The sequence below is a fragment of the Podarcis gaigeae genome (assembly GCF_964106915.1).
Source record: "Podarcis gaigeae genome assembly, chromosome: 13".
Lineage (NCBI taxonomy): Eukaryota > Metazoa > Chordata > Lepidosauria > Squamata > Lacertidae > Podarcis > Podarcis gaigeae.
Genome location: NC_139689.1, coordinates 43,475,098 through 43,489,323, shown reverse-complemented (window position 1 = coordinate 43,489,323; position 14,226 = coordinate 43,475,098). Strand labels below are relative to the sequence as shown.

The 14,226-nt window shown below is 42.6% G+C and overlaps 1 protein-coding gene across 7 annotated transcripts in view; it reads left to right on the top strand.

Moving 5' to 3' along the window:
* LOC310829900 (ankyrin repeat domain-containing protein 17) overlaps positions 1–14,226 on the top strand; it is a 105,722-nt gene that overhangs the window by 70,538 nt on the left and 20,958 nt on the right. For 3 of the 7 annotated variants that reach the window (XM_083708910.1, XM_083708907.1, XM_083708909.1), the window contains exons 15-22: positions 1,727–2,485; positions 5,207–5,355; positions 6,143–6,254; positions 7,128–7,273; positions 8,841–8,983; positions 10,247–10,460; positions 11,935–12,110; positions 13,661–13,823. In XM_083708910.1, coding sequence (XP_083565036.1) covers positions 1,727–2,485; positions 5,207–5,355; positions 6,143–6,254; positions 7,128–7,273; positions 8,841–8,983; positions 10,247–10,460; positions 11,935–12,110; positions 13,661–13,823 — 1,862 coding nt within the window. The remainder of the gene's footprint in view (positions 1–1,726; positions 2,486–5,206; positions 5,356–6,142; positions 6,255–7,127; positions 7,274–8,840; positions 8,984–10,246; positions 10,461–11,934; positions 12,111–13,660; positions 13,824–14,226) is intronic. The other 4 variants (XM_083708908.1, XM_083708911.1, XM_083708912.1 and 1 more) reach the window with 2 other exon arrangements.

Here is a 14,226-nt window from a genome sequence, read left to right as displayed (position 1 = left end):
TTGTGGAAAACAAAATTATTACGAGATGTTTTCCAGGAAATCCGTCTTTATGTATAAGTTAGCTAAATTGCTGGCTTGGGTTTTCACATTAATAAGGAGACATTTTTCATGGTGGTGCAACTGAGAGATAATTGTGATGTTACAATTGTTCTGGCAGAATTTCTGGCTAGCACTACACCGATAAATTTTGATATGCGTGCACTTTGAATGTTGTCATTAAAATAAATAATTTTTAACACATTTATCCTTTTTAAGATACACTTATCTGTAAAGGATTGTTAATAACTCTCCTATATTTGGGAGAAAGGAGTCAACAACTTATTTAGAAACTGGGGTGCTTGCATTCAGATGAGGGGATGTTGCCTTCTATCTTACTCACACTGTGTTTTTGTTTGCGTGTTAAAATAAAAGCGTAACTCTGTCCCTAGCGATGCATCTGCAGCTAAATCACTGTAATGTTGCTCAAATTGGTTAAAAAAAAACAACAACCCATGAAAAGACTTGTAATCTAGCAGTTATTATTCTGCAGTGATGGGATTATTTGCTTTTCAGTTCAGGAAACTCAGATTGGTGGCATGTGCAAAGCCACTTCTTCGGTAGAACATGGAAGTGTACTCACTGTAGGGTTTTTTAATGATTTCCATTTTTGAAGATTGGGCACTGTGCACAAGCCCTCAAATGTTAAAAGGTAAAGGGACCCCTGACCATTAGGTCCAGTCGCAGACGACTCTGGGGTTGCGGCGCTCATCTCGCTTTATTGGCCGAGGGAGCCGGCGTACAGCTTCCGGGTCATGTGGCCAGCATGACTAAGCCGCTTCTGGCGAACCAGAGCAGCGCACGGAAACACGGTTTACCTTCCCACTGGAGCGGTACCTATTTATCTACTTGCACTTTGACGTGCTTTCGAACTGCTGGGTTAGCAGGAGCAGGGACCGAGCAACGGGAGCCCACCCCGTCGCGGGGATTCAAACCGCCGACCTTCTGATCGGCAAGTCCTAGGCTCTGTGGTTTAACCCACAGCTCCACCCGCGCTAACAAGCTAACATTTTTACTAAGGTACCAATATAGTGTTTAAACTTCATAGAGGCATTCAAAGAATGTGTTTTTGCATTAAACGATGTTCACGCCAGCCCCACTTCCAGCATCCCTTCCTGCTCGACTTCTATCCTTCCCACATTGAGTATGGTGATCTGAATGGGAATTCTTCACACATTTGGTTTGAACATGCTTAGTATCTCACTGCTGCCGAGAACCTCGGTCCTGCAGGTTTCCAGATCGCGAGGAAGATTCTAAGCACTTTCAGTCAAATGTCCATAGCCTCTTCCTTCATCCCTCCCCAATCAATGCGGGAAGGTTGGGGGTGTAGTGTGGACATGGGAATGGGGTCATATGGACTGCACCCTACAATTTAAACGCATGTGTGTTCTTTGACTGGCAAGTAGGTTGCAAAGCACTTGACTGCAGTTTTGTACCCTTTTTATATGAAGTGCACAGCTATTGTACAATATCTGTACCCTGAAGCAACCAAGCTCTTTTGGTTTACAATCTTAATCCCTCAATAAAATGCTCAGAAGAAAAATAGGTATGTCTCTTTTCCCCATAGAGACAGTTCACCTTTTGTGGATTCCGCAATGTGTTTGTGCTTTCTTGATCAGTAAGTCTGTAATGAGAATGCTGTTCACATGCACTTCCATTTGGTTCTGAGGGGGGTTTCTCTTTCACACAGCCACTTCCAAACAAAAGTCCAGCAACCATTTGCAACCAAACAGCCCAGATGTACAAGGTTACATCGCCAATCAGTCTCCAGAGAGTATTGTTGAGGAAGCTCAGGGCAAGCTGACAGAGTTGGAGCAAAGGATAAAGGAGGCCATAGAGAAGAACGCCCAGCTGCAGTCTTTGGAACTGGCACATGCCGACCAGCTGACCAAGGAGAAGATTGAGGAGCTGAACAAAACGAGAGAGGAGCAAATTCAGAAGAAGCAAAAAATCTTGGAGGAGCTGCAGAAAGTAGAGCGGGAACTGCAGCTGAAAACCCAGCAGCAACTGAAAAAGCAATACCTGGAGGTGAAAGCGCAGAGAATTCAACTTCAGCAGCAGCAGCAGCAACAACAGTCGTGTCAGCACTTAGGACTTCTGACTCCCGTTGGCGTAGGAGAGCAGCTGACCGAGGGAGACTATGCACGGTTGCAACAGGTGGACCCGTACTTGCTCAAAGACGATCCCCAGCAAACGGCGGCCCAGATGGGCTTCGCTCCAATCCAGCCTCTTGCAATGGCTCAAGCTTTGCCTCTTTCTGCGGGTTCCTTACCTCCAGGGTCTATTGCAAATCTTACAGAACTGCAAGGTGTCATAGTTGGACAGCCAGTATTGGGCCAAGCACAACTTACAGGGCTGGGGCAAGGAATTCTGACAGACGCACAGCAGGGGTTAATGGTAGCCAGCCCTGCCCAGACCCTCAATGACACGCTGGACGACATCATGGCAGGTGTGTATAACTTGTTACATACAAGTGCAATGTCGTATGCTTAAAAAAAAAAAAAAAAAAGCAGTTGAGGCATGCCAACATTTTTATTTTCTTTCAGCTTTACAAAGCCTGGGTTGTTTTGGCCCCTTATTTTAGAATTACCTGAAATAGAAGTGAAACCAACATTCACATTTAAGTTTGCTTTTGGCGAGTTACGTTGTCCCTTTTAGTCCCAAGCTCCGGAAGTCAGAGGTTTTTGCCTTGATAAAGGATGCTGTGTTCCTTACCCGCTCCCATGAATTAATTTCTCTTTTGAATTACAGCCCATTCATGTTTCTGAAATACATGAAAAATACTTTGAATTGACTTGAATTAACACTTTGAATTATAGAAGAACATTACTTTGGGAAGGAGGACTAGGATAAGAAATTCAATTTTTTACTTTTTTTACTTCCACTGTAATGTTCTGAAGAGATCATAGCCAAGATCAATCTAGACATATTAATGCGCTCCTTCCAGAGCTCCATGGCTGCAACAGAGTTCTCCATTCCCTTCCATCCCCATTGCATAAACAGAGCTAAACAAGGAAGGCCTTTTCTGCATGGACCTCCATTTGTGCAAATTGACTCTGGGTTTAAACTGGCATTCCTTTGTTAACCTAAGTTCATGGTTGTTTTGGTTTAGCAGAATAGGTGTTGCCAGTTCAGATTCATCTGGCCATTCACAGCTAGACATCTTTTGGTCAACCCTTTGAACACGCGAGAAGCAGAAAGATAGCAGTAGTTAAAATAGGGTTGTCACCCTAACCTGGCTTTTAAAAGATGATCTGTGCTACCATTTGTAAATTTTACCGATTTACAAGTATTGTAGCTTCACTCTGCAGTCCAGAGAGTTTACTGTGCAAGTCAAGCTAGCATCTGCCACAGGCCCTTCATTTCATTTCAGCAGCCTTAGCTGGCTTTATTACATGTATCTAGAAGACCTTCATTTGGGTCATTTGGCAAATCCACCCAAAGAGTTATGACACACATCTGGCTCTTAGGTTATTTGCCCTTAAATATTCCAACTGGTCCGTGACTTGGCCAGAAATCTGTTTTTTGGTGGTTGTTTTTTAAAGTATAGGGGCGAGTTGGAATTTCATTTACACAAAGAAGTTGTTTAGCACCCTTTCAGAAGCTCTGTGGTGATACTAATAGAATATTGGTAATTTTCATCTTCTGGTGTGTAGACAGCTTGTTTCTTGATATCAGTCATATTGAATCTGAGTTTGAGCAGTTAGTGGTGTTATTGCCCCGTGCTCTCATAGTTATAGCCATGTACTGATACATAAAGATGTTAACCTTAATTATAGGATAAAAGGTATGAGAGACCACAACATGGTAATTTACTTGCTCAAAAAATTCATTATCTGCTGGCAGTTAAGATTTGTTTCAGTGTGTATCAATGTTTTCTAAGACAATTAAAATAAAGATAATGTGAGCTCTGACTCTGAATTTGCTATTTCTTGTTCGACATCAAATTCTTAAGGTTTTGATTTCCCCCTGGATATTTTTTTGGGTGAGAGAAGCTTCTTAAAGATATTTAATACAATTGACTTAATTCAAGGACTGGTTCCCATGTCACCCTAAACCTTGGCTTCTCTGGGAGCAGGATTTGGGCAGGTTCCCCCCCCTGCTTTCCCTGAATCCCTTTACGTCGTTTGTACCCAGGAATCATGGTTTGTAACAAATTATCGCATTTACTTGAATGTAATGTGCACCTTTTTTGGCGAAATTTCATCGCGAAAATTAGGATGTGCATAAGATACGATGGCGCTTTAGATTCGATTGCAACCTTGAAAAACACCACTGACATAGCAAATACTTTTTTGGTTTCAAGGTTGTGAAAATTGAGGTGTGCATTAGATTCGATGGCGCATTAGATTCGCATAAGTACAGTATAGTTAGCTTAAACTAGCTTCAGAAAGCATGATTTGAAGTCAGATTGTTCTGAAACTGATGAGAGTTTAAACAAGAGGCTCTGGTCTGGATGCCACAACAATCAAACTGTTAAGAAAGGTGAAAGTAAAGCAGTTGTAGTCCTCCTGGCCATGCAGGAAGTGCAGGAGCCCAAGACTTACAAGAATTCCTACATATGGTTCTCTCACTAAAGCATGACTTTGTATGACATGCAAACTGGGCCAGTGCCTTCTTATCCTAGGTCAAATATTTTGAGCATAGTTCCCTGAGTTAAGGAATCCCTATAGTTCTTCTCACTAAATACTCTGATCCATACATAATTGTAGCTTTGTGGTTTTTGTTTTTCAGACTGTTGGGTAGAAGCAGATATATTTTAAGAGGGATTGGAGGATGGCTGTTGGGTTCTAACAATCCAGTCCCAGATAGCCATTTTTTAAATGTCAAACCTCTGTTCTATCAAACCTTCCATTTCTCAGCAACTCTTATCCGACATAGCAGTACATTCCAAACAAGAATTAAATTGGTACAGGCTAAATTTTGGACTGCTCTCATTAGGGCCAAATGCTGTCATCTGCCCCCATACAGCTGACTCTTCTGGGCTACGTTTTTACCCCAATGAAAGAAAGGCAAGAGCTTGGCATGTTTTGGAGATTGATTCAGCCTAAGGAATACCGCTTTTCCCATCTTGCCTAACATGCAGCTTTTAATTAGACCATTTTGAGAAACTTTCAGAAGTTCTAGCTAATCATACTTCTAATGAGCACAATTGTTCTCTCTCCAATAGCAGTGAGCGGAAGAGCATCTGCGGTGTCCAACACCCCTACCCACAGCATCGCGACGTCTGTCTCCCAGCCTCAGACACCAGCTCCAAGCCCTATCATTTCTCCCTCAGCCATGCTACCAGTCTACCCTGCCATAGATATTGATGCGCAGGTAAGCCAGCAACAAGCCATAGACTTGCATACTCACTCCTCCTCCAGTTCTAAGAAGTTTAAAGCTGCTTCTTGTGTTTTTGAGCGAAGCACAGTTGCCTATTACATCTGAATGTCATGAGCTATGATTTGAACCTAACCATGGTTAGAGAAAATAATCCGGGTTTGTTCGATAAAACTCTTAATACACATGAAGATGGGAGAACACGAGCCCAGTGTTTAGCACAGGGTGTCCTTGTTGCATCAGATCACAGCTTGTGATATAGGAACTGGAATGCGCATGTGCATTTACTCAGTTCTGACTTGTGCTTTTGTGTTTTGTTTTTGACATGGAGACATTAGGAACATTTTTGGGAAGTATGACTCGCGGTTTTAATAATAATAATAATAATAATAATAATAATAATAATAATAATTTATTTCTTAATTTATTATCTGTTGTATTTGTATTTATTATTTGTATCCCGCTCATCTGGCTGGGTTTCCCCAGCCACTCTGGGGGGGGGGGGGGCTTCCAACAAAGACCAAAAATACACAAAAATGTCACACATTAAAAACTTCCCTGAATTGGTGAGTCTTTATCAGAGACTGAATTAGATGGATTTCCTAAATTGCACTGTGTTTATTACAAAGCAGCTTTAGAAGCAGAGCGTCTCGTCCAAAGACTCTACAGGCAATAATATTTCACATTTAATGATGCTTGTTGTTGTAGTAGTTAAATGATGTACATTTCCTTCACAAAGTATAAGGAAAGCCATTAACGTGTTGAAATGGCCTTTGTCTTCCAGACTGAAAGTAACCATGACACTGCGTTGACCCTTGCATGTGCTGGTGGACATGAAGAGCTGGTGCAAACGCTCCTAGAGCGGGGAGCTAATATTGAACACAGGGACAAAAAAGGTACATGCCTGCTGATAAAGTAATGGTATAAACAGAGTTTTCTGTAGGTGACAGATTAACATATGCTGTTTTTGACCTTTAAAGCCCCATGTGGCCTAGGACTCTCGTACTTACAGGACTGCCTCTCCTGGTATGTCCCGCAGAGGACCCTAAGGTCCATCCATGAAAAATAATAGCTTCAAGGTCCCGGGCCCTAAGGAAGCCAGGCTATCCTCCACCAGGGCCAGGGCTTTTTCAGTGACGGCTCCGACTTGGTGGAATGCTCTGTCCCACGAGACTAGGGCCCTGCAGGACTTGATCTCCTTCCGCAGGGCCTGTAAAACAGAGCTATTCCTCCTGGCCTTCAATTTGAATTTTTTCCCTTTCCTCTTCTATGAAGAAACCCTTTCTGGGACCCCACATTAAAATTCTTGTTAACACACCTCCTTGCTGGCCCTAGTAGGACCAACTTGGCCACTTAGCCCTGGTGATCATTCAGTGTCTACTTAACTGGGGTCCCCCCCCCAAAAAAATGACCCCTGAATTTTAGAATTTTATTGATATTGATGCTGCATTTTATGTTGTATTCTATGCTGTTTTTAAGTTACATTTTAATCAATGTTTTATATTTGCTGTTAGCCGCCCTGAGCCTGGTTTTTAAACCGGGAAGGGTGGGGTACAAATTAAAAAATATGATTATTTATTATTATATTCCTGTGGAAGGAGATCCTCCTCCAGCTAATGTGTGTTTCTGCTGTAGATAACATTTTCCACCTGCAAAATTAATTTCATTCCAGGTGTCCTGTTGTTTTGGTTTCCTGTTAAAATTCGTTGTTATCTTAGAAATGGGTGCAAGTCAAAAATCCTTGAGCGGTGCCTATTTTCCCCTTCCAGGATTTACCCCCCTTATTTTGGCTGCTACAGCTGGTCATGTCGGTGTTGTTGAGATCTTGTTGGATAACGGTGCAGATATTGAAGCTCAGTCTGAGAGAACCAAGGACACCCCATTATCTTTAGCTTGTTCTGGAGGAAGACAGGAGGTGAAGTAAACAGTACCCATTGCTGCGTACTAACTGAAAGCCTTTCACTGTGATTAATGCTTGTCATATAACTCTAATCCTTGAGTCTGAACACACTCCGTGAAAGCTTGTTCAGCTGTTTCCAGTTAGAATTTACAGAATTCTAATCAATTTAAAAATAGGTGTTTCTGATCATCTCATCACTGCTGTACCAGAGGGGAGGGGAGAGCACATGACCTCCAGGCTCGTGAAGGCTAATGTTAAACATGTGTCTCCCAAACTGTTACTTCCAAACTGAGGTGCAGTATTAAAATGCCAGCTCAGCCCTGGACACGTAATATTTATTAACAGTAGTAATTTTTTGCTAGCCATATTTTATAACCAGTGTAATCTACTGTTTTATGTTGTTTATTTGATTGTGCAAATTACAATGGTTCTTGTTTTCAGCAACTTGGTAGGTTGTTTTAAGTTACCTAAAGACCACCCTCTAGTAGATGTCTTCTTTTTCATTATTATTACTGCTATTGGCATCTTTTTAATACTGTAACTGTGACTTAAGATATCTAAGGTAGAACCGGGTTAGGAGTTTGTCAAGTCTTCTCTGTTTACTCAGATTTTCCTTGGTACCCCAAAGGGCCAGAAAACAACAAGGGTGTTTACTAGGTAAAATGGTAGTAGTTATCCAAAGAATTTTATGACTAGCTCCATGTATATAAAATCATACAACTTCAGAGCTGGATGGGACCACAAGGGTCATCTAATCCAACAAGTGACACTACTGATTTCAAATCAGGGTTCTCTGCCCCCATTTACCTTATGGAACATATATTTGGGAAGCTTCCTCTGTGTTTCTATGTTAAGTAGCAAAGCTGCTGTGACATATGAATAAACGATATCTACTTTAGGCACCTGGGACGCAGGTGGCGCTGTGGGTTAAAGCCTCAGCACCTAGGACTTGCCGATCGAAAGGTCGGCGGTTCGAATCCCTGCGGCGGGGTGCGCTCCCGCTGCTCGGTCCCAGCGCCTGCCAACCTAGCAGTTCGAAAGCACCTCCAGGTGCAAGTAGATAAATAGGGACCACTTACCAGCGGGAAGGTAAACGGCGTTTCCGTGTGCGGCTCTGGCTCGCCAGATGCAGCTTTGTCACGCTGGCCACGTGACCCGGAAGTGTCTCCGGACAGCGCTGGCCCCTGGCCTCTTGAGTGAGATGGGCGCACAACCCCAGAGTCTGTCAAGACTGGCCCCTACGGGCAGGGGTACCTTTACCTTTACCTTTTTAATTTAGGCACCAGTTGTATATGCAGTGCCATTACAGCCCCAAGTCAATGTATAATCATCTTGCATGGTTAAAGCAGATCTTATAAGTGTTTATACCACGGCTTAATATCACTAGCATGGCACATAACCATACATTCTCTCTGAGCCACGTGAGCAGAATTGTGTGTTCTACCTGGGGTAACCCAGAGATTGCAATAAGCCTCCATTTCCACGCTGCTGCCCGAGGGGCCTCTGACTGCAGTTCTGTGTTCAGGAAGGGAGTGATAATCATTTCTCGAAGGTAACTATTCGTATTTTTACAACAATTCAGGTGGTGGAGCTTCTGTTAGCTAGAGGGGCAAATAAAGAGCACAGAAATGTTTCTGACTACACCCCTTTAAGCTTAGCTGCTTCTGGTGGTTATGTGAACATCATCAAAATACTGTTGAATGCCGGTGCAGAGATCAATTCAAGGCAAGTTCTCTTTCTAATCTTATTTCATGGTGCTCTTGTTTCTTGTTATGTTCTTCCATTCTACCCTAGGTTCACAACAGGGTTCCAGGAGGACCCATCTCATACCGAGAGAAGCTTTAGACTGAGCTCTTGATCCAAAGAAAGAGAAACAGAGCAAATTACGGCTGGCATCTATGCCCAGACCAGGTGCCCTGGTGGCCCTGTTGCTGCAATATAATTTAGTGGACTTCTAGTGCCTGTTGAATCCTATTGAGATAGATTTCTCTTTTTCTCTCCAGCAGCTATGTGTCCTGTAACAGAATCGATTCCTTGTTATGCTCCCTCCACCATATCTAGTCATGTCAAAGCATCTTCTATGAGTCTTACCTTGATTTCATATGACAACCCACTATTTACCATTTTACAGCTCAATGATGAACTGTGAAGGGATCCTACTTGAAGATTGAATCCTCTCCTTCTCCAGTGAAGAGAAATAGTTGATAGTCTGAAGCAATAGATAGGAGAGGTTTTTGTGCATAGCAATCCTATCCAGTTTCCTGAGCCTTTGCTTTGGGAAACTCTAAAAGCAGCCATCTGGGGAGAATTCATCAGTGGATGCTGTTACAGAAAGAAAGAAAGAAAGAAAGAAAGAAAGAAAGAAAGAAAGAAAGAAAGGAAGGAAGGAAGGAAGGAAGGAAGGAAGGAAACATGCCCCTTACTGATCAAAGACATAGCTAAACTAGAAACTTAAATATAAACATACAGAGAGCAATCTGCTGTATAACAAATCCAAAGAGGAACTGAATTAAAAGCTCTTGAAATGATTATGATATTGGCTTGTAAATCTGATTATTGGCTTGTAAATTTACAAAATGTGTTTAAACTAATGGGTGCTAACCATAACTAATTACACTTACAGGTACAGTGGACCCTCCGGATATGAACTTAATTCATTCTGGGGGTCCGTACATACCCCGAAAAGTCCTCATCTAGATGCGCTGCTTCTGTGCACGGCGTGATAGAGCGCTTCTGCACATGCGCAGAAACCCGGAGGTATACACTTCTGGGTTTGCCGCGTTCGCAACCCGAAAGTTATGTTACCCGAAGGTAACGTAATCCAAGTGTCCACTGTATACGGCCTCTGCAGCTCCCATTTAGAGGTCTACAGGCACCTATAGGTTCATATGTACGTGGACTTTCATATTACAGAAATAGGTAAATGTGAATTTTAAAATCACCATGCCATATAAAGTTAAAATGTAACCTGTGTTCATTTGTTTCCAGAACTGGTAGCAAGCTGGGCATCTCTCCATTAATGTTGGCAGCCATGAATGGTCATACTGCTGCTGTTAAGCTGCTGTTGGACATGGGTTCTGATATTAATGCACAGATAGAGACCAATAGGAATACTGCCCTGACACTGGCCTGTTTCCAAGGAAGAACCGAAGTGGTTAGCCTTCTCCTCGATAGAAAAGCTAATGTTGAGCACAGAGCTAAGGTAGGAAGATCTTGGTTGAAATGTCTTCAGCTTAAATTTGTTAGTACTTCCATTACTTTTCACACTCCAGGTGCTTGTCTGCTCAATCTTGAATGTACACAGCCGTTCCATGTCCACCATCAGGGTCAACAAATTTTTTTTGCTTCATCAGAGTGTTGACTTTATATCGTTCCTCACTGCCTTGCGAGTAACTTTGCAAAAGGTGGAATATACGCTTATTAAATACAGCAAAAAAATTCATCATGCTTATTTATTTATTACATTTATATACTGCCCTTCTGGCAAGGCACCCAAAGAGGTTTACAGTGGTACCTCGGGTTAAGTACTTAATTCGTTCCAGAGGTCCGTTCTTAACCTGAAACTGTTCTTAACCTGAAGCACCACTTTAGCTGCCGCCGCGCTGCCGGAGCCCGATTTCTGTTCTTATCCTGAAGCAAAGTTCTTAACCTGAAGCACTATTTCTGGGTTAGTGGAGTGTGTAACCTGAAGCGTATGTAACCCGAGGTACCACTGTACTAGGCAAAATCCTAACATGGAAAAATGGGACAGAATATTTTCAGGCAAATTTCAGGAGTTGATGCTGGCTCTAGCTCCCTCGCCTGTGTTTCTTCTCTTAAGCCTTTCCTCAAGACCCACAGACTTGCCTTAAGCAGCCCCAGGGAAGTTGGGGTTGCCCCAGTAGTTATCTCAGACTGTTGATGGCCCTTTCTGGAGTTGTTATTCATCCATTCGAGGAGCACATGTGGTTTGTAGTCCTTTGCTTCTGTTTTAAATCATCACTATGAAAGATGAAACAGGTTTGATGTGGATGAGGGAGTGAGTTTTAAAAACTAAGTAAAAGGAGGGAGTTCTTTATTCCCAACACATTCTATTTGGTGAGAAGTGGAATGGGTATAAAGTGATGAATCTGTTGGCTCTCTCTTCATTCAGCTGTTAATAGTTGAATATTCCGTGCAGTAGAGTGTGCCTGATAATAAACATACCTGAAGGAGAAGTATACCTGAAGGAGCGTCTCCACCCCCATTGTTCTGCCCGGACACTGAGGTCCAGCTCCGAGGGCCTTCTGGCGGTTCCCTCGCTGCGAGAAGCCAAGTTACCGGGAACCAGGCAGAGGGCCTTCTCGGTAGTGGCGCCCGCCCTGTGGAACGCCCTCCCATCAGATGTCAAAGAGAAAAACAACTACCAGACTTTTAGAAGACATCTGAAGGCAGCCCTGTTTAGGGAAGCTTTTTAATGTTTAACAGGCTATTGTATTTTAATATTTTGTTGGAAGCCTCCCAGAGTGGCTGCGGAAACTCAGCCAGATGAGCGGGGTATAAATAATAAATTATTGTATTATTATTACGATTATTATGATTATTATGATGATTGATTATGAGTTAACAGTGGTCACTGATACTCTATAAACCAGAAATGATTGTTGCCTTCTTGCAGCCATAGATTTTCACACGTTTCTAATGTATTCTTGACCTAGACCGGCCTGACACCCTTAATGGAAGCTGCCTCTGGTGGATATGCGGAAGTAGGCAGAGTTCTTCTAGACAAAGGTGCAGATGTAAACGCTCCGCCAGTCCCTTCTTCAAGAGACACAGCTCTGACCATTGCAGCAGACAAAGGGCATTACAAGTTCTGTGAGCTGCTTATTAGCAGGTACCATATTTGAAATGATTAGAAGTGGAGGATCAAGAGGCCTAGGTTACGAAGAATGTCACTGGCTCTAGGATCCTGATACGCTATCTATGGGTGTTTACTAATGAGTTTCGTTGATCCCACACAGAAGTTGCACTTATAAGAGTAGAAGATAGGTAGCCGTGTATCTGAAGAAGTGTGCATGCACATGAAAGCTCATACCAAGAACTGACTTAGTTGGTCTTTAAGGTGCTACTGGAAGGAATTTTTTTTGTTAAGAGTAGAAGAGTTGGTCTGATGAGAAAGTTTCGATTGGTGAATTTTTCAGGAAACAACTGTGTGTGCTTTAAATTGTGCATCTTCATTGAAGGTCTGGCATAATGTTCCATTCTTGAGTGGTAATTCCATAATTCAAATTCCAGAGGCACTACCATAGAGCAAAGCAGGAAATTCTAGTTCTGATGTGGCACTAGAAGTCCTCCTATGTTAGCTGCATGATGGCAGCATTACATTTTTATTATATAGGAAGAAAATGGCATCTGTTAAGATAGGTGTGCAGATGCCAGGAGTTCATGTTTCAGAAATGAACTACCGTATTTTTCACTCTATAGGACGCACTTTTTCTCCTCCAAAAATGAAGGGGAAATGTGTGTGCATCCTATGGAGCAAATGCAGGCTTCAGGAAGCTATCCGCAAGCCTTCGGAGCGCGGCAGGAGTGCCCGCCGGACTTCGAAGGCTTGCGGATTGCAACCCGAAGCCCGGGGAGCACAGCGCTGCGTACCTAGGGCAGTGTTTTTCAACCTTTTTTGGGCAAAGGCACACTTGTTTCATGAAAAAAATCATGAGGCACACCACCATTAGAAAATGTTAAAAAAATTAACTCTGTGCCTATATTGACTATATATAAAGTAATTCTCTTGAATAGGAATCAAATAAACACAAAGAAAGTATTTTATAATTACTTTATTATGAAATAGTAAGTAAACAGAAATATGAAAAATTATAAAATACTTTATTTTTAAATCTTTTGAATTTTTCAATTTTTCCCACGGCACACCAGGCAACATCTCGCGGCACACTAGTGTGCCACGGAACAGTGGTTGAAAAACACTGACCTAGGGCGCTGGGCAGCTTGGGCTTCCCCCGGCCCAGCCCCGCGGCTAAAAAGGAAGCCATGACAGCGAGCGGGATCCATCCTGCTAGCTGTCTTGGCTTCTGCCAAAGCCGCGCGCAGCCTCTCCCAGCTGGAGAGGTTGTGCGTGGCTAAAGAGGAAGCCAAGACAGGTCTTGGCTTCTTTGCTCTTGGGGCTGGGGGGGGGTATTCCCCCCCCCAATGTGCCCTATGGTCCGGTGCGCCCTATAGAGCGAAAAATACGGTATTTCAGAGTTGTTTAGAAATGGTTTTATGAAGAGCAGGTGATGTTCTCTAGAAGTTCTCCCTCCAACTTTTACCACCTTTCTAAAGCCAGTAGCAATAACCAGTCCTTCAGTTCAAATTTTTTTTGGGTGTGTTTTAAATGGTAAAATATGCATTCAGTATTTTCATCAGGCTTTTTGATTTTTTTTGTAGGGGAGCTCACATCGATGTCCGGAACAAAAAAGGAAATACTCCATTATGGCTTGCTGCAAACGGTGGTCATTTAGATGTTGTCCAGTTGCTAGTTCAAGCCGGAGCAGATGTAGATGCTGCTGATAACAGAAAGATAACCCCGCTGATGGCAGCCTTTCGAAAGGTAGAGTGAAAGCTTTTGCTTTGAACCCTCTTGATAAAAAAGAACTAATTTGTTGCAGCATGAATTTGGAAATATAACTGCATCACCCACACAGTGCATGGCAGAAATTTAAGAAATGGACTTGTTATGCTTCCCATAGCTTGCAGTTTTCAGGGGGGAGACTTATATAACCGTTGCAAAAAACAACATATTGGCAGTGTGTGCAATATTGCAATTGAATAAGCTGCCCTCTCTGTTTTTCTGTATCTCAGAGTATTTTCAAATGCCTTGCTTTATTAAAGAAAATGGGAGTTTTTCCTTCCCTAGCTTCACAGGTTGGCAATTTTTGTATGCTTCTGAGCTTCTGCTGCTTTGGGGAATTGAGGTTGCTGCAGTTACTCTTTTCACTGAATTGTCTTTTATA